The sequence below is a fragment of the Macaca fascicularis genome, chromosome 4 (genome assembly GCF_037993035.2).
Source record: "Macaca fascicularis isolate 582-1 chromosome 4, T2T-MFA8v1.1".
In the NCBI taxonomy this organism is placed as follows: domain Eukaryota; kingdom Metazoa; phylum Chordata; class Mammalia; order Primates; family Cercopithecidae; genus Macaca; species Macaca fascicularis.
Genome location: NC_088378.1, coordinates 132,255,496 through 132,278,394, shown reverse-complemented (window position 1 = coordinate 132,278,394; position 22,899 = coordinate 132,255,496). Strand labels below are relative to the sequence as shown.

The 22,899-nt window shown below is 50.0% G+C and overlaps 1 protein-coding gene across 6 annotated transcripts in view; it reads right to left on the bottom strand.

The window, feature by feature from the left end:
- Positions 1–5,482: 5,482 nt before the first annotated feature.
- Positions 5,483–22,899, bottom strand: part of KIF6 (kinesin family member 6) — a 388,695-nt gene continuing 371,278 nt past the window's right edge. For 3 of the 6 annotated variants that reach the window (XM_015449450.4, XM_005553101.5, XM_065544082.2), the window contains 4 exons: positions 15,470–15,520; positions 14,580–14,669; positions 12,595–12,701; positions 5,483–5,830 (listed from right to left, as the gene is read on the bottom strand). In XM_015449450.4, the coding sequence (XP_015304936.2) occupies positions 5,814–5,830; positions 12,595–12,701; positions 14,580–14,669; positions 15,470–15,520 (265 nt within the window). In that variant the 3' untranslated portion in view covers positions 5,483–5,813. Of the gene's footprint in view, positions 5,831–9,593; positions 11,842–12,594; positions 12,702–14,579; positions 14,670–15,469; positions 15,521–22,899 lie in introns of those variants that run through there. The other 3 variants (XM_065544081.2, XM_005553102.5, XM_074038150.1) reach the window with 3 other exon arrangements.

Here is a 22,899-nt window from a genome sequence, read left to right as displayed (position 1 = left end):
TTGCCAAGCTCCACATCCTAGGCCTCTTCCCATCACCCAATACCTAACCTGCCACCTTTGTCCTAAGTTTCCCTTCCCTGCTTCTCTCTTTGCACCTTGCCGGGTTCTCACACTCCCACCCACCTTGACAGTGAGTCCAAGCCCATCCTACCCCACCCCGAACTCCTTCTTCTTTTTTTGAGACAGGGTCTTGCTCTGTCACCCAGGCTGGAGCGCAGTGGCGTGATCACAGCTCACTGTAGCCTTAACCTCCTGGGTTCAAGGGATCCTCCCACCTCAGCCTCCCAAGTAGCTGGGACTACAGGTGCTTGCTACCATGCCCAGCTAACACCAACTCCTTCTTTATCAGATTGTCTTGCTTACTTGCTTATTGTCTCTCCAAGGTTTTTTTTTTTTTTTTTTTTTTTTTTTTTTTTTTTCAGAGAAGGAGTCTCGCTCTTGTTGTGAGACTCCAGGCTGGAGTGCAGTGGCGCGATCTCAGCTCACTGCAACCTCTGCCTCCTGGGTTCAAGCGAATCTCCTGCCTCAGCCTCCAGAGTAGCTGGGATTACAGGTGTGCACCACCACATCCAGCTAATTTTTGTATTTTTACTAGAGACGGGGTTTCGCCATGTTGGCCAGGTTGGTCTTGAACTCCTGACCTCATGATCCACCCGCCTCAGTCTCCCAAAGTGTTGGGATTACAGGCGTGAGCCACCATGCCTAGCTTGTCCCTCTCCTTCATTAGAATGTAGGTTCCAAGAATGCTGGCACTTTCTCTGTCTCTGTCACCTCTGACTCCGTCACCTCTGAATCCTCAGAACTTAGCACAATGGATGGCACATCCTCGTCAAAACAATGACCAGATGAATGAGCCATGTTTATGTTTAAGGAATTACAAGGAGCATTTTTCTGCCTAGATTTGAAACACACACCCATTGCATTTTAAAAATGTTTCTATTTACTCTATCAACTGTACCATGCCTGGGGCTATTTCTATTTCTTTTTTCTTTTCTTTTTTTTTCTGAGACAGAGTTTCGCTCTTATTGCCCAAGCTGGAGTGCAGTGACACAATCTCGGCTCACTGCAAACTCTGCCTCCCAGGCTCAAGCGATTCTCCTGCCTCAGCCTCCGAGTAGCTGGGATTACAGGCATGCACCACCATGCCCGGCTACTTTTTGTATTTTTTAGTAGAGATGGGGTTTCACCATGTTGAATAGGCTGGTCTCAAACTCCTGACCTCAGGTGATCCTCCTGCCTTGGCCTGTGCTGAGATTACAGGCGTGAGCCACCACACCTGGCCTCTATTTCTATTGATTGTTCTTCTCCTCTGATGGCCCATATTTTCCTGCTTCTTTGCATGCCTGATTATTTTTTAATGAACACCAGACATTGTGGATTCTTTTTTTTTTGTTTGTTTGAGACGGAGTCTCGCTCTGTCACCGGGGCTGGAGTGCAGTGGCCGGATCTCAGCTCACTGCAAGCTCTGCCTCCCGGGTTTATGCCATTCTCCTGCCTCAGCCTCCTGAGTAGCTGGGACTACAGGCGCCTGCCACCTCGCCTGGCTAGTTTTTTGTATTTTTTTAGTAGAGATGGGGTTTCACCGTGTTAGCTAGGATGGTCTTGATCTCCTGACCCCGTGATCCGCCCGTCTTGGCCTCCCAAAGTGCTGGGATTACAGGCTTGAGCCACCACGCCCGGCCGACATTGTGGATTCTATATTGTTGGATGCTGGTTTCTTTTTGGTTTGTTTTTCATATTCCTTTAGATATTTTCGAGCTTTGTTTTGGGACTCGGTGAAGTTACTTGGAAACTTACTGGAAACAATTTGACTCCTTTGGGGCTGGCTTTTTAAGCTTCGTTAGGTGGGATCAGAGCAATCTATCATCTAGGACTAATTTGGCCCCACTTCTGAGGCAGTACCTTCTGTGTCTCTATACAATGACCGTTTTGGGAGGAGGTGTCTCCACTCTGGCCGTTGGAAACATGAACTCTTCCCAACCCAGTGTTATCTCGGGAAATTATTCCACCTGTTCCTTCCTGGTGGTTCTTTCCCCTGCCTTGGGTAATTTCCTCACATGAAGATGTTGATCAGTAGTTAGCTGAAGACTCAAGGGTAACCCTCTGAATATCTCCAGAGCATGCTCTCTCTTTCTCTCTCTTTTTTCTCCTCTCTCTCTCTCCTTCTCTCTCTCTCTCATCCCTGGGACTCTGCCTTGCAAATTTAAGCCACTTTGTCCTCCCTGGATTCCCAGTTCCATTTCCTCAACTCAGGCAAACCACTGGGCTCTACCTGATTCCCCATTCCTGGGCTGCAGCCTGAAAACTCACTGCAGGCAGTAAGTTGGAACAATCATAGGGCCCCCCTCACTTGTTTCCCTTCTCTCGGGGATCAGTCATACCCTATATTGCTTGTTTTCCAATGGCTGAAAACCATTGCTTTGTATAAAGGATTTTGTCTCATTTTTAGTCATTTAAAGCAGGAGGGTAAATCAAGTCCTTGTTGCTTCATCATGGCTGTAGGTGGCGGTCCTGCTTTTCCATATACAGGATGCTTTCAGTGCCTTTCCACAGGCTGTATGGTGAGACAATGAACTCTGGACTGATAAATCCTAGATCTAGTCATGTACTGTCTCTGGGTTGCAATTTCTGTGCCAGTCTGCTATTGCTACAATTAATGCTATAACAAACCACTCTAAACCTCAGTGGTTTATGACAAGCAGCATATATTCTCATACTAATAGGTCTTTGGGTGAGCCATAGTTCAGCTGATCTGGGCTGGGCTTGCCTGGGAAGCTCTTCTCCAGGCTGTAGACTGGGCTCAGGTCTGCTCTCTGGATGTTCCAGGCTGAAAGGGCAGCAGCTACCCAGGGCATGTTCATCCTAAGAGAGATCACCGGAGCAAGAGGCAAGCTAAACCATGCGAGCACAATTCAGGCCTCTGCCTGCATCACGTTTGCCAACCTCACATTAGTCAAAGTGGGCCATGACCAAGCTTTGGATGTGTAGTTCTATTCTGGTGGTGAAGAATTAAAACAACATATTCAGTATACCACAGTTTCTCTATCTGCTTTCTAAAAATCCTTTTTAGCAAGATCTGAGCAAGCTACATTTTAACCTCCCTCCTCCAACCTCCTTCCACCCCACTTCCTGTCAAGGGATTGGTAGAGCCAGTTGAATTCTAGCAGGGACTGGGCTGGAGTCACTGGCTAGGCTGCTTTCCATAAAATGTTTTTGAAAACTCTACATTTTGGCCTAGAGTGAACTCAGATACTTCTTGTCATCCATGGCTCCACTGAGCCCAGGTGGATTGCTGGAAAGTCTTCAAAACATTGAATCAATTTCTCCCATTTGCAGAGGCCAGTGAACTTTGGGAAGGTGCACTGCCCTCAAGCACGTGTTTCCATTGGGAGGGGATGTTCGGAGCAAAAGGCTCCTTGGTCAGTTGCTGCACACACTTTGCATATGGTCTGGACACCAGTGGCCCCAGATCCGAGGTAGTGCGTTTTTCTGTCTTCATTTCCTTTCCTGTCTTAGTGATTGCTCCAGGAGGCTGGCCAGGGGATGATGTCTCAGTGGGAGATCTAATGTCAGAAGACTCTGGCAGGGTATGGTGGCTCATGCCTGCAATCCCAGCACTTTGGGAGGCCAAGGCAGGAGGATCGCTTGAGGCCAGGAATTTGAGACTAGCCTGAGCCACATAGTGAGACCCTGTCTCTACAAAAAATTTAAAATGAGCTAAGTGTGGCGGGGCATGCCTATAGTCCCAGAAACTTTGGAGTTTGGGACTCCAAAGGTGAGAGGATCACTTGAGCCCAGGAGCTGAAAGCTACAGTGAGCTATGGTTGCACCACTGCACCCCAGCCTGGCTGACAGAGTGAGGCCCCCATCTCAAAAAATAAATAAAAGAAAATTAAAAAGTCAGTGGACTGTACCCAGCTCTAGAGGACTGAGGGCACTAAGGCATGCCAAGAATACTGCTGCTGCTACACAGGGGCAAATGCCATGCCATCTTCGGGGCTCCTGAGAGAAAGAGAGAGAGAGAATGTGTGTGTGTGTGTGTGTGTGTGTGTGTGTGTGTGTGTGTGTGTGTGCATTTACATGTGTGTTCCATGGACTCTTGGGGAGCCTTCTAGAATAGAATTTGGTCTTCCTCTGGTTCTACAGACTTTACAGAGGATTTACTATGTTCCACTGAACTGTGAGGGCAAGGAGTGGACCAGAGATGCTGGCCCCTGTCCTGATGGGATTCAATGAGAGCCAGGGGAAGTCAGAGTGACACTAGCCTGAGAAACACATCTGGGTTCTGGCTCATCTACTCATGAACTGAAGGACTGTTTACTGAACGGTGACTCTGTGCTTGGGACACAGCAATGAGCAAGACCAACAAGTCCCTGTTGCATTGGAGCTCTTAGTATTATGGGGGGCTGCAGGTATTACAAAAATAGGTAAGTTCAGAAGGATAATATGTCAGATAGTGATGGAGAAAAAAATGGTAAAATGGGATAGGGGATAACTAGGGGGTGACTCAAGATGGAGTGGTCAGGGGAAGCCCCTGAATAGGGGATATTTGTCACTAATTAGCGTAGATCAGCAAGCCGAGTCTCCCCTTCACTCGGCTCTTCCAACTGTATAAACCAGGGGTGTGGATTAGAGGAGCTCGATGGGCCTGCCTAGCTTAGAAATGTAATGGTTTTATCTCCTCTCGCATGATCCTGTTACCCAATCCTAAAAAAGGAAAAAGAAAATCAAGCCAATGATACTATATTACCTCTCTGTCCCCCTCCAGGATCACCAGGTCCTATATTTATAGGACACAGACACCAGGAGCAGTGGACAAGCAGTTTTATGCAGTTAGCTTCATTTTCAGGTGCCGCTCCTGCTCACCCTCCGCGGCCCCTCCCTGGCTGCAGCTGGGTTGGAACCCCCTGGCCCAGGGGGCAGTTCTTCAAGCACCTCCTTGAGGGCTGCCCGCCTTCCCTCGGATCTGTCATGGAAAGGGTCCATGGAGACAAGACCCCCAGGCAGCTATGTTTTTCCCTGTGGAAGCGGGAAGTATTGGCCCAAATCCTGCAAGGCCCCAAGTGGCTGGGTGAAGGTTGTGAGGTCCAAGGTACACACACTGCCCTCTCTCGAGCCCTCAGCAGAGCCCCCGGGAGCTGCCTGCTGTTCTCTGGGTGCTATGATGTCCTTAGACCCTGCAGGGCAGATGGCTCCCTGGAGACACAGCTGTTCAGGCACTGCCTCCAGGTCATCCTGGCCAAGAGGCTGATGGTGAAAGATATGGTCTGGGGATCAGGATTGGCCTTCAGGATGCCCTGCATTCCACTGCCTTGCCTGTGGCTGGGACATCCTGCCTGGACCTGTCATGGCCATTTCTGGGCTTCTAAACCAGAGCATGGGCCAAGGGAGAGAGCTGGCAAACTGCTAAAAATAAAAATATTCCCCCCACATTCCATTGGTGTGAGCTTCCTCTGACATTATACTATGATGGTGTATTTCATATTCTCAAAAGTTTATAATGATCTACACGAAACATCACTGCAACAGTGAGCTGAAGCCCTCACCCTGCCCCAGCACTCTGGCATTGCCTGGCCCTGCCAGCAGCTCCAGCAACCACAGGACGGATGTCATGGTCAGCCCTGGCCAGCGTCTTGGTGGCCTCCAGGACAGCATCCTTAAAGAAACACAGTCCCCCTCCATGGGAATCAAAGTCACTAGGTGCTCCCAGCAGCCCATAGTTCACTTCTGAAGCTAGGGCAAGTGAGGGGCGCTGCCTTCATCTGTACTTCATTCTTGCGGGCATAATGCATGGCTGGACACTTCCTGGAAATTCAATTGCTTCCCAAACCTGAAAGGGAGACAGGATGCTTTTGGTTAGGCTGTGCATGCCGACACTGACTTTTCCCAGGATTGAATCGGGAGGAGGGGAGGCCACTGGCCACTGCCCCTGGGTCTTGGGCACTGCATCTGTGTCTTGCCTCCCAGGAGCTGCATTTATACCCCAAGATCTGAAGGAAGAGGCCCCCTTTGTCCTTTGCAGAAGCTCCACCTCCCTAGGCTGAGACTGACACCTGTTTTCCTACCCTACGGTTTTCTTTTCTTTCCTTCTTTTTTTTTTTTTTTTTCAGACAGAGTCTCACTCTGTCACCTAAGCTGGAGTCTTGTCTTTTCTTTTCCCTCCCTCCCTCCCTCCCTCCCTCCCTCCCTCCCTCCCTCCCTCCCTCCCTTCCTTCCTTCCTTCCTTCCTTCCTTCCTTCCTTCCTTCCTTCCTTCCTTCCTTCCTTCCTTCTTTCCTTGTTTCTTGACAGAGTCTTGCTCTGTTACCCAGGCTGGAGTGCAGTGGCACAATCTCAGCTCACTGCAACCTCTGCCTCCCGGGTTCAAGTGATTCTCCCGCCTCAGCCTCCCAAGTATCTGGAATTACAGGCACCCACCATCACGTTGGGCTAATTTTTGTATTTTTACTAGAGACGGGGTTTCACCATGTTGTCCAGGCTGGTCTCAAACTCCTGAGCTCAAGTGATCCATCCACCTTGGCTTCCCAAAGTGCTGGAATTACAAGTGTGAGCCACCACACCCGGACAACCCCACAGTTTTCACTGATGCTCCTACCTAACCCCCAGAGAGATTCTCTCTTTGCTTTTTGCTCCAGATATTAATTATATTCCAGGATGGCTCCTCCTGACCACGTGGCCCCTATCCTGTCACATCCCATGGCTGGGCATGGAGAGGGTTCTCTGGATTGAGAACCAGGGCCCTTGAGTTCTAGCCAGGACTCAACCCATGGTGTGACTTTGGGCAAGTCATGTCAGTTCTCTGGGCCTCACATTTCTCTTTGCTAGAGCAGATGAGATACCTGGAAAAAGCAAGGTGGCTTCTCGCTCCACAAAGTGTGGTCCCTGGACCAGCAGTGCTGGCATCTCCAGGGAGCTTGTTAAGAAAGGCAGAGTCTAAGACATGGTCCACCCTGGACTTGCTGGATCAGAATCTACAGTTTGACAAAACCTGTCGATTCATTAGCACATTAAAGGGTGAGAAGAACTGGTAAGAGTGATATGCAGTTATTTTGCTTAAAGTTTGGCTAATTTAATAAGAGCAAGAGAGAATTTCTGAGATTCTTGGATGAAGTAATAAATACAATGTTTAAAAGAATTGCAGTGGACAGAGAGACTGAGGGGTGAAGCTGGTCAGGGAACAGGTGAGCAGGCAGCTGCAGCCCTCCAGGTGTGGCCACAGGAACCTGGTGGTGGGTGACGAGTGTGGGCTTGGTTGGCTTGATATTGCTGAGGAAGAATGTGTAATTCTTGGTGATACATTGAATGTCCAGCTAGTGCGGAGGAAGAGATTGGAAATAATTCACGGCTGTGAGGCCTTGGTCCTTCGGTTCTAATTCTGTGTGCAAGACCTCTGGCTGGCCTTGCTGTTTAATTAAACAAATGTCGTCCTTATTTTTAAGACATTCCGACCTGTCCTAATTGAATCCTAGAATGGGAAGTAAGAAGACAAGGTACACCAGAGCCTATGATGGTCATGTGTTCCTGTCACTCTGGACTTGTGGTTCCCAGCTCTGCTACACAATGGAAATCTCTGGAGAATCTCTAGAAATCCTGGTGCCCAGACCACAGCCCAGAACCATTAAGTCAGGATCGCTGGGGTGGGTCCAGGTGGTTATGAGGCATGGCCAGGGCTGAAACTCGCTGCTTTTGTCTCTCTAGTACAAGGACTGGCAGGGCAAGAGCTGGGGGCCTGTGGGCACGTGGCTGCTGATGAGATCTGTGTCTGATGTTTCTGCTGCACTGTTGAAATGCAGCCTGGGCCAGTGAACGCTGCCGGTGGTAAGGAGCATGGAGTCTGAGCCATCTCCCACCCGGATGATCTCTGAGCCCCTCACACACTTTCATGCAGTAATGACAGAGCTGGGTGGGGGGGGGGGCTAGGAAGAAATGCTACAGAATAGGGCTGAGAACACGCTCTGCTCCAAGACATAGTTCCTTACATGCACAGACCTCAACACAAAAGGCACCATTTACAGCTCATTCACTTTATGGACCCCACTTAAGTGATGAAGCTCTGTCTATATTGGGATTTTGATTACTGTGGGTTCCCAGAATGGAGGGCATGCTACAGATACACCATTAAAAAAAAATCACACCTCATGGTGTTGGGCCAGCTCTCACCACAGAGGCCACTTCCCTGCTAACAATTCCTTGGTGCTTGGGCGTTGATGAGGGGCTTTAATGGATATTACCTGGGGGAGAATCAGAGCCTGGGCAAGGGAGGAATCTGTACAATACAGACAGTGAGAGGGAGGCTTGGGGAGGTGACCTGCCCAGTGTCACGCAGAGTGGAGATGGCCTGGGAATTTCCGCCTTTTCCCTCCCAGTTCGGGGCTCTTTCTCTTTCCCTGGGAGGGTTTCTGAACACAGAAGAGAGCTGGAGGGTTTCTCCCAGTGGGCTGGAGGGCTGGGAGAGGCAGGACCTCTTCCTAACACCTCTTGGAGAAGACAGACTCATGGTTATGGGGGTCACACCACGGTTCCTTTCCAGATGGGAATACTTCCAAACTCAGCGATTAAGCAAGATTAAAAACAAAAAGGCCCTCTAGAAAGGGGTTAACCTCATTTCCTCAGTGTAAAAACTGTCCTTGGCAGTTGGAAACGGCAGAGTTGACTCCACGGATGACTGATGCCCCTTACGGGGGTTATATACCTGTCCACACGTGCCCCTGGCAGGGATTTAAACTTTCCATGCTGTTCCACGCATCCTAAATCAAGTAGATCCATCCTGGCCCTTGGTGAAGCCTAAGAGCTGGCGAGGCTTATGTTAAATTGCCCTCTCTGGGCTCCTGCTCCCGGGCTGACAGTCACAAATTCCCCTTAATGAGCACTCCTGAAGTAACCACGGCAGCGCTGTGTGCTAAATTAAGATTCGAGAGCCCAGGCAGGGAGACGGAGGTGTTTGCTTTGGCTGAGAAGGTGCCTGGGCCCCGGCCTGTGTGTTTGCCTGGGTGCCCTGATAAGTGGGCTGCATATTAAGTGCCGCATGGTGGGACCAGAACCATCTGCTGTATGTCCTGAGAGGTCACGCCTGCTGGCCCTTTGGGACCTGGTGGCAGAGGGACCCGGTGTCAACCTGTCTTTGGCTTCCTTTGTGGCCCTGTCACTGAAAAGCCAGAATGAATATTCTTCCTTTCGGAATAAAAATTGAGCCGTGGAAGTTTTGTTTGCTTTGATGAATTACTTCCAGGCTGCTGTTGTTTGGAGAGCAAAGCGCCACAGCTGCAGGGTGGGTAAAGGCTGCGGTCACTCCCCTCCTGTCAATGCTGGTTCCTGTTCCTGAGGCTGAGAGAACTCCTGACAGCAGGGTGGGCACATCTTGGTAGTTGCAGCTTTTCAAGACAGTGTGGCCCAGTGGGGAGAGAGCAGAAAACCTGGGTTATGCTGGCTCTGCCATTTATCAGCTGTGTAACCTTGGGTAAGTGATTCAATCGCTGTGTGCCTCAGTTTCCTCACCTGTCAATAGGGGATCATAATCTTGGCCCTGCATGCCTTACAGGAGCATTAAGAGCATCAAATGAAACAATAAAAAATGAAAACATTTACAAATGGTAATTTGCCGTATATATTTTAATACAAGTGCCTGCCCTTCAATCCAGCTCTCTGCACTGCGTGGGGACAGTGTTAGCAGGAGGACCCCGCTCTGACAGGGACCCGGACTTCTGCCTCTTCTGTTTGGAGACAGATGATTACATCTCTCTTATATGTACAAAAGCTTAGTGAACATAAATTAAAGACATTGCTTGCTTGTAGGCTTCTCGAGGGGAGGAATGATGGTCGATTTCTATGGATTTGATACAGGGGAAGGGATATCCCAGCTCCAAAGGATCTCCTGCATATCCAAGCCTTCCTCCACTTGTGCCCCGGACACCGTCCCCTCTACTTTCTCAAGGAAGTTTTTCCTGCAGCTCTGCTCCCCTCTCCCACTGTAGCTTCAATTTCCCTCCTCTGCATGTTTCAGCACATGAGCAAGTCTTCACAGGACCCCTTTACAACACATGAAACATCCCTCTGGGCTCCTGCTTCCCTTCAGCTCCAGCTCCAGTTCTCTGCTCCTGTCAATGCTCAACCTCCTAGAGGAGTTGTATCTGCTCACTGCCTCAGCCTCTTTCCCTTCCATCTCTCGCCAGTCCCCTGGCTAAATAGCACTTGTCCATGACCACCCTGACATGCAAAATGACCTGCAGTCCACATTCCATCCTGCCACACTCTACTGGCCCGTCTCTCCTTGGAGCTTGTGCTTCTCCAGCTTGTGCCTGAGGCCATACCCACTCATCTGCTGTTCCTCCTTGCACCCTGGCAGTGCCTTCTCAGCATCGCTGCTTCCTCTCTCTCTCTGCAACTGTTGGAGAGCCCCAGGGGGCTGTTCTCAGCAATTTGAATGCCTCCATCTCTGCTCTTCAGAGGACACTGTACTCAGTCCTGTGGCTTCAGACACCATCCAGACATGATGACTTGCCCATTTCTTTTTCTAGCTTAGACTTTCTCTCTGAGCTCCACTCATGCTCACCTGTCTACTCGTCACCTCCTCTTAGACGTCAAACATCATCTGAAACTTCAAACGGGGTAGCCAGAACTCTCCATCCCTCCAGATCCTTGCCTCTGATGGCCATGCTTCCCTGCCTTTATCATTTAGCCATTCTCTTAGCTTCTCAGATCAAAAGCCCAGGAGGTGCCCTGACTCTCCTCTTTCTCTTGCATCTCACATTCAGTCTACTGGTGAGTCCAAGCCACAATCATCCCTTGCTGGCACTTTCATGGTAGCCTGGTAACTGGTCTGCCCTTGGCCCCTGCAATCTATACTACATATGACAAAGTGAGCTTTTCGAAGCATCAATCACATCATATCACTCCATGGTTAAAATTCTTCAGTGGGCTTCCACTGTACCCAGAATAAAATCCAATCTCTTTCCTCTGTGCCTAAGGCTGGTGTGACTTGGTCCTTGTGCTCTTGCTCCCTGCCCTCCAGTCACTCTGGTCTCCTTCCCACCTTGTGGCCAAGAAACGCTTTCTCTTCAGACTTCTCGCTTTCCACTCTGTCTGCTAGGACTGTGCATTCCCAGAATGTGGCATGCCTGCTCCCTTCTCATGATGCAGCTGTCAGTTTAAAGTTCTCTTCTCAGGTGAGGCCTCCCCAACCTACCCAGCTAAAAGCAGTCTTCCCAGTTACTGTCTACCACATTACATAGCTTAGTTATTTCATAGCACTTATTAGCCCCTCAAACGATCTTACTTATTTGTTGATGTGTTCATTGTCTGTCTCCTTCCTCCCCCTAGAATGTCAGTTTCTCACCTGCTGGGCTCTGTCTTGTTCTCTGCTGTAGCCCCAGCACTAGTAGTAGCTGGCATAAGAAGGCACCCAACACATACAGTGTTTGCTGACTGATTGGCTGTTCATTACTGTTCAGTGCCTGATACATATCATCAGAGTATTTGGGGCATAGATGGGGACTTGGAGATCACTGAATCCAGTCTTCTTTTTTAGACAAGGAAACTGAGAATGAGACAAGATCGCAGCAGAGCTGGGCTGTCCCAGGCCTAAGAAAGGACCTGATAGTGGTGCTGAGGTTGCCGGTCCTGGTGGTGAAGAGAGGATAGTAAGGAAGCAGGCTGGCGGCCAAGCAAGGCGAGGACAGCAGGACCAAGGCCGGCTCTCAGCTGCGGTGCTCCATCCATGCACAAATCTCTTCCTGCCCAAACTGCACACGGTTGGTGGAGAAGCTGAGTGCAGGCCCCGCAGGGCAGGCATCAGTCATTATACATCCAATCTGCCGGCTGATACCATCACGGCGGGGGCGCCTTTCTGGCAATGTGAAGGCAATGTTAAGCCTGCCTAGTAGCCTTTGGGTTATGGGGAGGAGACGAAGACAAAATGCAGGCCTGGGGTAAGGGGCCCTGGGGCTTGCCCTGTGGGTGTGTGTGGGATGGAAGGCAGAAAGAGAAAAGGCCCATCCACCGCAGATGGGAGATGGGCAGCTGCCAAGAGGATGGGGCTGGGGGTGGAGGGGGCAGTGATGCAGGCCGAGAAGAGCCTTCTTCTCTTCCTGTTGTGTGACACGCCACACTTACTTCCTCTGTGATTGTTACGTGTCCTCGGGCCTGGGCCTTCGAGTAGTGTTTACACTTGCAGCTTTTTGGCAAGAACCACACTCTGAGAGGGGAGTGAGTCTTCGAGCCAGGGGTTCAACGAGTTACCAAAACATCGCTCAGCCCCTTCCTGTTTGTAGATGGCTGAGCGAAGGAGACAGCTGACTTTGGGGACAGAGAACAAAGGAGCTGAAGATCTGGAAGAGACAGAGGGCAAGCTCTGCCAAGAGGGGCAGGAGCACCTGGGCCGCCCACTCACTTGGGCCTGTCTTGGTGTCTCTGATGCTGCCCCTTGAGGCTTTCTCAAGAAGGAATCGGAGGCTGGGCACATGTGAGTGACTGGTAGGCCAGTCCTGTGGCTTCAGGAACATGCAGGAAACTCCCTACTCCCCTCCCACCTCACTGTGTGCTCCCCACAAGTGTTGGTGACCTGTGGCCCTGGAGGAGCCACCAAAGGAGGTGAACTTACATTGCTTCTGCAGAATGCTCTGTCTGGCTTTGATGAAGGCCAGGATGTCCGAGTCTGTCTGGCTGTCTCCGGTGAGAGGGATAGACGACATTGGCCTCTTGGGGATGCTGGGGGCAACCATGTGTCACATTTTACTGCAGTTTACAACTGGACTCACCACTTGTCTTTCCAAAATGCTTTTCAATTTTTGGTGACTGATCTCACCCAGAAAGTTACATGACACAGCTGGCCTGCTTTTCACTCCCTCCTACCTTCTCTGTGTGGCAGCCACACTAAGCCTTCTGTCATGCAAATTGGGTCAAGTCACTCCCTGCCATAGACCCTGATATGGTTTGGCTGTGTCTACACCCACATCTCATCTTGAACTGTAGTTCCCATAATTTCCACGTGTTGTGGGAGGGACCTGGTGGGAGATGACTGAATCATGAGGTGGCGTCCCCTATACTGTTCTCGTGGTAGTGAATAAGTCTCATGAGATCTGAAGGTTTCATAAGAGGTTTCCCCTCTCACTTGGCTCTCATTCTCCCTTGGCTGCCACCATGTAAGACGTGCCTTTCACCATGATTGTGAGGCCTCCCCAGCGACATGAACTGTGAGTCCATTAAGCCTCTTTCTCTTTACAAATTGCCCAGTCTCAGGTATGTCTTTATCAGCAGTGTGAAAACAGACTAATACAGACCCTTGAGTGGTTTTTCACCACTCATAGAATAAAACTCAAACTCTGTCCCATGACCCACCAGGCTGTGTGTCATATGACCCCGATTCAGTAGCTCCAGCTGCCCCCTCTTCTTTCAGTGACTTGCATTTACCAAGCCGCATCCAACCTCAGGACCTTTGCTCTGATGCTTCCTCTCCCTGGACTCCCCATCCCCCAGCCGTCACATGGCGGCCGCGCTTTCTCTCACTGCCTTCTCTATCCTCTCACCACCACCCCTCCTGTCCTCCCATCCCCGATTTACCCAAACCAGCACCCCATAACCTGGGGCCTGTCAACTTCTGCGCCCAGCTTAGATGTCATATCCTTCAGTATTGTATCCTCAGAGCATCCCCACTCCCCATGTGACTTAGCTAGTTGACCTCAAAGCAGAGATTACTATTCTCCTGTCTCTCCTTAAAAACAGAACCATATTTAGCTAAGTTGCCACAACTAAAAAAAACGACCTTTCCCAGACTCCTGTGCTGTGATGTGTGGCCAGGTAGCCAGGTGATGGCCAATGAGATTTGTAAGTAGAAGTGTTGTGGGGCAATCTCCTTAGAAAGGGAGGGCTGTGCCCTCCCCCATCCCCTTTTCCATCCAGCTTCTCCATATAGCATTCCCCTTCAGCAAACTCAGAGCAGTACATTTGCCTGGTCTTGCCAACTTTCCGTCTGTCCTCACCCCTGTGCCTCTGCACGGCAGGAGGCGGTAGCCACTTCCTTAGAAGGCAGTAAGGATGGTATGTAACAAGGGGCTGGCCATTCCCACAGGTAGTTTTGGGTGTTGGCTTTCCAGCTGCAGCCCAGCTGGAAGTGCTAAAGCAGAGTCCAGGCAGGCAGGGCAGTGGCTGAGCTGGTGAGAGGCTGAGCAGCCATTCTAGTTGGAGGATACAGACACCCATGGTGCTGATCAACTCTGCTAAGCCTGGAAGCAAATGCTGCTGGGTCTTGAGGCCAGGCTTGTCAGCTCCATGCTCTGCTCTGTGGTGGGGCTGCCCTGGGCTGGCTCTTTCGCTTTCTGGCCCCCCAGGTACATCTATTTACAAGAAGATATGAAGCAACTCTGCCCACACAGGGCCCTGGTGACTGTGGGAGAAAACCTCCCCGCTTTGGGTTGGCCTGTGTGAGAGATTCCAGGGAATTCCCAGAGGGCCAGGGCAGAGGCCAGACCTGGGCTCTGTCTGTGTGGCTACTAGACGAGGGGCTTTTTCAGGGAGTAGATTGGAGATGGAGGCCCACTCCGCCCACTGCAGGGGCTGTCACAGGCATTAAAGGAGAAGACCACAGACCTGTCTTCCAGTGGGGTGCTGGTGCTGCTCTGTTTCTGGCTGTGTGGACTGGGGCAAGGCGAGGGCAGGATTTTCCTGGCATTCACATCACTGCAAAACACAAACCAACAAAAGCAAAAGGAATGGGGGCAAATTTATAGAAGATAAATTCAGGGTTTGTATCTAGGAGCTGTTATGGACTGAATGCGTCCTCTCAAAATCCATATGTTGACACGCTAATTCCCAGTGTGATGGGGGGCCTTTGGGAGGTGATTAGATTTAGATGAGGTCCTGAGGGTGGGGCCCCTGCACTGGGATTAGTGTCCTTATAGGTATAAGAAGAGGATGAGAAACTACAGTGCATGCTCTCTCTCTCTCTCTCTCTCTCTGTGTGTGTCTCTCTTGGCTCACTGCAACTTCCACCTCCGGGTTCAAGCAATTCTTCTGCCTAAGCCTCCTGAGTAGCTGGGATTACAAGCGTGCACCACCACACCCGGCTAATTGTTTGTATTTTTAGTAAAGATGGGGTTTCACCATGTTGGCCAGACTGGTCTTGAACTCCTGACCTCAAGTGATCCACCCACCTTGGTCTCCCAAAGTGCTGGGAGAGACAGCACACAGCAAGAAGGAGGTGCCAGCAAGTGAGGAAGGAGGCCCTCAGCAGGAACTGAATCTGCTGTGCTATGGACTGGAGGTTTGTGTCCCTGAAAAGTCAGGTGTTGAACCAAATCTCCAATGTAATGGTAGTACAGGTGGGGCCTTTGGGAGGTGATTAGGTCAGGAAGGCAGAACTCTCGTGAATGGGATTAGAGTCCTTATAAAAGGGGCATCAGAGAGCTCCCTGGCCCCTACCACCATGTGAGAATGCATCGAGAAGACAGCTGTCTATGAACGAGGAAGGGGGTCCTCACCAGACATCGAATCTGCCAGTGCCTTGACCTTGGACTTCCCAGCCTCCAGAACTGTGAAAAATAAACATTTGTTGTTTGAGCCACTCGTTCTATAGTATTTTGTTATAATGCCTGAGCAGACTAAGACAAGAGCCAAGAATCCTGTCTTGGATGGTTTACACAGTAATTTTCTTTTTTTCTTTCTTTCTTTCTTTTTTTTTTTTTTGAGATGGAGTTTCACTCTTGTTGCCCAAGCTGGAGTTCAATGACGTGATATCCTGACCTCAGGTGATCCGCCCACCTTGGCCTCCCAAACTGCTGGGATTACAGGCGTGAGTCACTGTGCCTGGACTACACAGTAATTTTCATTGTTAGGGCATGCATCTGTTGGTTGTAGAAGCTGAACAAACGATGGCCACAACTGTTATTGATAGACATGCCAGGCTCTGTGAAAGTGCTCTGCAAACATCATGCCATTTAATCCTCTCAATGACCTAAGAGGTGGATGTCATCATCTCCATTTTATACATGAGAAAACAGGCTTAGAGAGATTAAAGAAATTCTAAAAGTTATCCAGCTGGTAAGTGGCAGAATTTGGAGCTACTCAGGATTCTTTGAGGCTCCAGAACCTGTGCTCTCAGCCACCATGCCTTCCAACTGGGCTTGACTCTATGGCATTCTGGGAACACACACTGGCCTACCCTGACCACGCTGCCTGCCCCTGGGACCCAGCTTCATGCTCTCTGAGTGAGAAGTCAGATCCAACAGCGCACTAGATGCAGCTGTGCCTGTTCACCTAGGCCGCTGACATGTGCGCCTTGCCTCGGATTCCCGGCCCAGTGCGGTGGAACCCAGAAGCTCCTCTTGGGAGGTGAAGAGGCAGGTGGACACGGCTGGTTGGAGGCCAGTGTATTCCACATGCCTGTGGTGACAAGGTCCCTACTCTAAGCTGTGCTGTAAGGAGATCTTCCTCGCTTCCTGCCTGGAGACAATGTCAGAGCTGGAAGAGGCCTAAGAAGTCACCTGGGTACAACCCTCCTTTTAAACTCTGGGGACACTGGGGCTGAGAGGCAGGCTAGGGTTAGAGACAGGTGAGCCGGCTCCGCGGAGTCTGCATCTTCTGTGCAAGGTACTCCACAGACCTGACAAACCGCGGGTCTCATGGCCCCTTCCCCGGCTCTGGCCTTCCGCCTTCCGATCTCAGCCAATGGCAAGGCTGCTTCCATAGGTCACGACTGTGGTCAAACAAGCAGGAAAAGACATCGGAGCCTGGGGAAGCCCCCCTCACCCACCAGTGTCCATTTCCTAGCAGTGGAGAGACTTTCCACCAGGTGCCCTTCATGGTGGCAGAGCAGAAATCTCTGTGCTGGGTCTAGTGAGGACTGCTGCAGGACCAGAGGTAGCCACAAGGTGGCAAGCTCTGCACGCTTTTCTTTAGAGAACAGTGACCAATTCTCAAGGCTCCTGCAGAGTGGTTCCTGGTGCGGCCTGGAGAAGGGAAGGAGAAAGGGCTTTCCATCCTGCAAGTGCTTTCATTACAACGGGTCAAGGTCAGTTTGGAAGCTGTAGCAAATTTGCAAGACCAAGGCACTGGCACAAAAATGGCTCATTCACTCAATGGCTTCCCAGTGGAGCCATGGCTCAGGTTCCAGGGAGAGTTCACAGGTGCCAAACTATTGAAAGCTGGGAGGGGGTGGAAGAGGATGGAGAGATGGATGGGGCAGGGTAGAGGGCACGATCACACCGTGGCCAGTGGGGCCATCCGGTACCCTTTGAGGAGGCCCAGCTGCCCTGCCTGTTGCCTCAACAGCTCATGCAGGAGGGCAGTGGAATGGAAGGCTGGGGGCTCCCGAGGGAAATGACTCTTCAAACCCGTAAGCTGCTCAAGCGTCCTGTTCTTGGATGCCACAGCTTGGTTTCTGTAATTCTGGGGATGGTGCCATAAATGACCTCTGCCCTCGCCCTTTGCCCAACCAGCCTTTGACACTGATTTAATTTCTCATGTTGACATCCCTCTGGAGAGAGAACATACCAGCCATCAGAATGAATTATCTTTCTTAAAAAGGATTAATAAGCCATATTAATAATAATTAGGCCTCCTGGGTTGCCAATCAGAGTGTTTAGTGGGATCAGCTTCCAGGGCCTGAGCATCCCTGGGGAAGTGATGAATCAGGTTTCTTTCAGAACCCGATGAGCAGAGGACCAGCGTCCCACCGCCCAGTTCCCCGCCTGCGGCAGTTCCACAGGAACAGCCGTTCTGGAGCTCAGGCAGCAACTGCCGCTGGGCCCTCGCTGTCTCACCTCGCGGCTCTGACCGGGCACTGGAACGTTTATCTGCTCCCAGAGTGACCGTGTCGGAGGGACCTTTGCACATCTTACAGATGGGGCAAGGGAATCCCAAAGTGGGGAGCTGGCTTGTCCAAGGGTGTGCTGCTCGAAGGGGCCATGACTGGGATTCATGCTATTCAAATCTCAATAAAGGGAACTCGTTGGAGGAGGTCAATAATGACGTGACACATGCCTTTGAAGTCCAAGGTTCTTGACTGCAGGGTTAAGGGTCTCTAGGCAAGCACATCCAGGGAGCATCTTAAGTTGGAATATCTAAGGAATGTCCAGGAATGCCCAAGGCCAAGACAAGGTGGAAGGAGCACTATTCTGATGGGTGGCACAGCAGACGGTCCCTGGAGGCCTTGTCCAGGGGCTATTCCTTAGACCTATTCCACTGTGGACTCTCTCAGAGATGCCAGTGGATAAAGGCTGGCAGTGGGATGGATCAACAAATAAGCAGTAAAGAGGCAGCCCTGGCTGCAAGGGAGCATGACAAAGGGAATGAAGCAGAGAGGATGAAGAAAAGGAGAAGGGGGATGTAAGATAGGAATAGGGACAGGCAGAGCCGACAATGGAGGGAGAGATGGGAGAAGAGGGGAGTGGAGGAGGGAAGGAGGCAGGGAGAGGGCAGGGGGAGCAGTGGGCAGAAGGAAGAAAAGGCACTCGCCATGGAGTGTGAAGGTCTAGGTTTAATCTGTGGCTCTTTTTTTTTTGAGACGGAGTCTCGCTCTGTCTCCAGGCTGGAGTGCAGTGGTGCCATCTCAGCTCACTACAACCTCCACCTCCCGGGTTCAAGCGATTCTCTTGCCTCAGCCTCCTGAGTAGCTGGGATGACAGGTGTGCACCACCATGGCTGGCTAATTTTTGTATTTTTAGTAGGGATGAGATTTCACCATATTGGCCAAGGCTAGTCTCGAACTCCTGACCTCGTGATCCACCCGCCTTGGCCTCCCAAAGTGCTGGGATTACAGGCATAAGCCACCGTGCCTGGCCTAATCTGTGGCTCTTTACGTTATTAACTACAGAGTCAAAGCATCTCATTCCCTTTTAGGGCCTCAGTGTCCTCATTTGCAGAATGGGGAGGCTGAACTCAGGATTTCTCAGCTGAAATGGTGAGGGCCAGTCACAGGGAATTCTGGGTTTCCAGACCTTAGAAGGTTGGCCTTTTAAGGCAACACAGTTTTGCCCCTTAAAAATCATGGCCTCTTGCGAAAATCAGACGCTGTGGACACATTGGAGAGCGGATACCCCAGGCAGGAGGATCTGGTGGTGGGAAGCACATAAAGAAAGCACCTTGTACAAAATATTACAAAATGTGGGCTGGTAAGTGCCAACACCTAGTAGATAACATAGTGGACATGTGTCCCTAAAAGGCAGTCATTGATCCTAAACAAAATTGCTGTGAGGAGTGCGGGGAGTGCACGACTCAGACAGGCCTGGGTTTGAGTCCACCACGGATTAGCTGGTGACCCTGGGCAAGCTACTTCATCTCTCTGAGCCTGCGTTTTTTCACATGTCAAGTGAGGGACCATGACGTTGCTCGTGTGATTTGCACCTGGCCCATGAGGACCCTCTACGAAGGCTAGGGGATATTACCACCATCAGGCCAAGGCTGTCTCCCTTGGGAACGTAGGAGCACCAACAGCGAATCCTCCGAGTGGGATGTGCACAGGGAATGTCTGAGATGCCCTGAGAGCCTGAGACAGGGTTCCCTACCCGCCTCACCCTGGCAGAGTTCTGTGAGCCCTTTACTACCGGCATCTAAAGCACGTGACAAGGATTTCTTTGTCAGAGGTGGAGCCCCTAGAGCTCTTCCTTTCCAATCTCTGGCGGGGTTACTTTTCCTCTCACCTGCCTAGTGTGACCATCCCATCCACGAATCCTGGCACTCCAACAACTGTTAGAGGAGGAAATATGGGGCAGCCAGCCACCGGAGTTGAGATGTTTTAACAAACACCGTTCAGGACACTCAGTGATCTCTTCCCAGGAATTAGAGCATCCAACCAGCACGCCAGCAGCCACCACAGGGGATGGGGCTGAACAGCCCTCTAGGGCTGCCTGAAAGCCATCTTCCCCAAGACCCTCCTGCCGGCAGTCACCGAAGGGGCTTGGGGTGGGGGTGGGGACTCTGGGAGCAGGATTTTGGGAAAAGCTCCTGTGGGTGATCTGATGCACACCTTTCAAATTCAAGGTTCTGAACACTAGGATTAAGCATTTTTTTTGCAAACATAATATATTTCTTTTCCTTTTTTTTTTTTCTTTTTGAGACAGGGTCTCACTGCGTCACTCAGACAGAGTGCAGTGGTGCAGATCTTGGCTCACTACAGCCTTGACCTTCTGGGTTCAAAAGATCCTCCCATCTCAGCCTCCTGAGTAGCTGGGACTACAAGCATGTGCCACCATGCCTGGCTATGGATCTGTGGGGAGGGAAGGATGCTTTTCATGTTTTTTATAGAGATGGGGTTTCACCTTGTTGCCCAGGCTGGTCTTGAACTCCTGGCTCAAGTGATCCACCTGCCTTAGCCTCCCAAAGTGCTGGGATTACAGGCATGAACCACTGTCCCTGGCCAAGCATAGTATATTTCTATCTTGCATCTATCAGACCCCTTGCTGACACTCCTGGCGCTCTCTCTTTCTCTTTCTCTCTCTCTCTCACACACACACACACACACGCGTGCGCACATGTACACACTCCAATGTCTTTGAAGTCAAAGGAAAAATGAGAGACAGGGCTTTCTATTCCCTGAGCAGGATACTGCTACTAGTAGAAGCTACCCAAGAGATGAGAAAAGAGGATGGAGAAATAGCCAGGGGTGCCGAGCCTCACAACCAAGAGGAGAGCTTATTCTCATGGGGCAGATACATGAGGGGCTCAGCACAGAGCCAGAGCAGTGGCTGAGGAAGCTGAGTCCTCTTGGTTGTGTTTTTCAGATGTGCTGTGTGGAGTCCTGGAGTTTTAGCGAGAGGGCTCCGTGTGTGGAAGGAGGCAGGTATACAGGGGTTGCAATTCAAATTTACCAGCCTCTAGAGGTTGGCAGGTGCCCAAGTGAATGCATGGAGTGGGCCAGGTGCAGGGCACAAATGCTAAGCTGCCTGCATTGCCATGGCATAGTGCGGCTGCCTAGTTATTCTGCTTCTGCATTTTTAAAAATCCATAGACTGTTATTTAGAGAAGTTTTAAGTTTACAGACAATTGAGCAGATAGTACAGAGAATTCCCTTATACTCCTCTTCCCTGCCTAACAGTTTTCCTTATCACTAACATTTTGTATTAGTGTGATAAATTGGTTATAACCGATGAATGAATATTGATACATTATCATGCACTGAAGTCCATGGCTTATGCAGGGCTTCACTCTTTGTGCTGTACAGCTCTGTGGATTTTGACAAATGCATGACATCATCTATGCAACATTACGATATCATACAGAATAGTTTCACTGCCCTAAAAATTCCCTGTGCTCCATCTAGTCATCCTTCCCTCCCTACAAGTCCATGACGATCACTGACTATTTCACTGTGTCCATAATTTTGCCTTTTCCAGAATGTTATATAGTTGGAATTACATAATACGTAGTCTTTTCATATTAGCATCTTTCACTAAGCAATATGCATTGCAGGTTCATAACTTTTCATGGCCTGATAGCTCTTTTTTTTTGAGATGGAGTCTTGCTCTGTCACGTAGGCTGGAGTGCAGTGGCTTGATCTCGGCTCACTGCAACCTCTGCCTCCTGGGTTCAAGCAATTCTCCTGCCTCAGCCTCCCAAGTAGCTGGGAGTACAGGTGCATGCCAATACCCTTGGCTAATTTTTGTATTTTTAGTAGATGTTGCGTTTCACCATGTTGGCCAGGATGCTCTTGAACTCCTGACCCCAAGTGATCCACCCACCTTGGCCTCCCAAAGTGCTGGGATTACAGACCTGAGCCACTGTGTCCGGCCTTGATAGCTCTTTCTATTGCTGAATAATATTCCATGGTTTGTTTATTCATTCACCTTTTGGAGGACATCTTGGTGGCTTTCAGTTTTGGGCAATTATAAATAATTTATAAATAAAGTTGCTATGAGCAATCGTATTCTGTTTTTTTTTTTTTTTTGTGGACATAAGTTTTCACCTCAGTTAGGTAAATAACTAAAATGCAATTGCTGGATTTTATGGTAAGATCATATTGAGCTTTGCAAGAATCCATCAAACTGTCTTCCAAAGTGGCTGCACCATTTTGCATTCCCACCAGCAATGAATGAGAGTTCCTATTGCTCCACATCCTCACCGGCATTTGGAATTGTCAGTTTATTTTGGATTTTAGCCATTCTAATATGTATGTAGTGGTATCTCGTCGTTGTTTTAATTTGTATTTCCCTGTGTGACACAGGACGTTGTGTACCTTGTCATGTACTTATATGCCATCTGTATCTCTTCTTTGGTGAAGTGGCTATTCAGATCTTTTGGCCACTTTTATATTGGGTTGTTTATTTTCTTATTGTTGAATTTTTAGAGTTCTTGTATACTTTAGATACAAGTCCTTTATCAGATATGTGTTTTGCAAATATTTTCTCCCAGTCTGTAGCTTCTCTTTCAATTCTTTTAAAAATATCTTTTGCAGAGTGGTGTTTTAATTTTAAATAAAGTCCAACATCAATTTTTTCTTTCATGAATCTAGATTGTCTTCCAAAACACCAAGCTAGCCAAACAAACACCAGGCTAGCCAAACAAAACACATCAAGTCAGTTATTGATCCTGGGCTCAGGGGCTCACATAGGAGCTGTGTCCTAAATCCAGAATATGAGGCAGTGAGAGGGCACTGGGTCTGGGATGGCAGCGCTATAGCCCCGGGCAGATGGGCCCAGCGGCTCCTTCCCCAGTGCGGTGTCCAGCATGCAGCAGATGCTGGAGAGATGGACTTCAAGATGGCACTATGCCAGCCACAATGGGCACTATGCTGTGTGCCAGTTCCTACTGCTAAGTGGAGCTAAGTGTGATGCCCAGACCCATGGGGGTGCCACTGCTCTGCAGCAGGACTGCTACTGAGGGCACACTGAAATTGCATGGCTTCTGCTTTCACATGGGTCCAAGCCCAGATTGAGAGAGGATGATGGCATGACCAGTCTACATAAGGCCCCCGAGA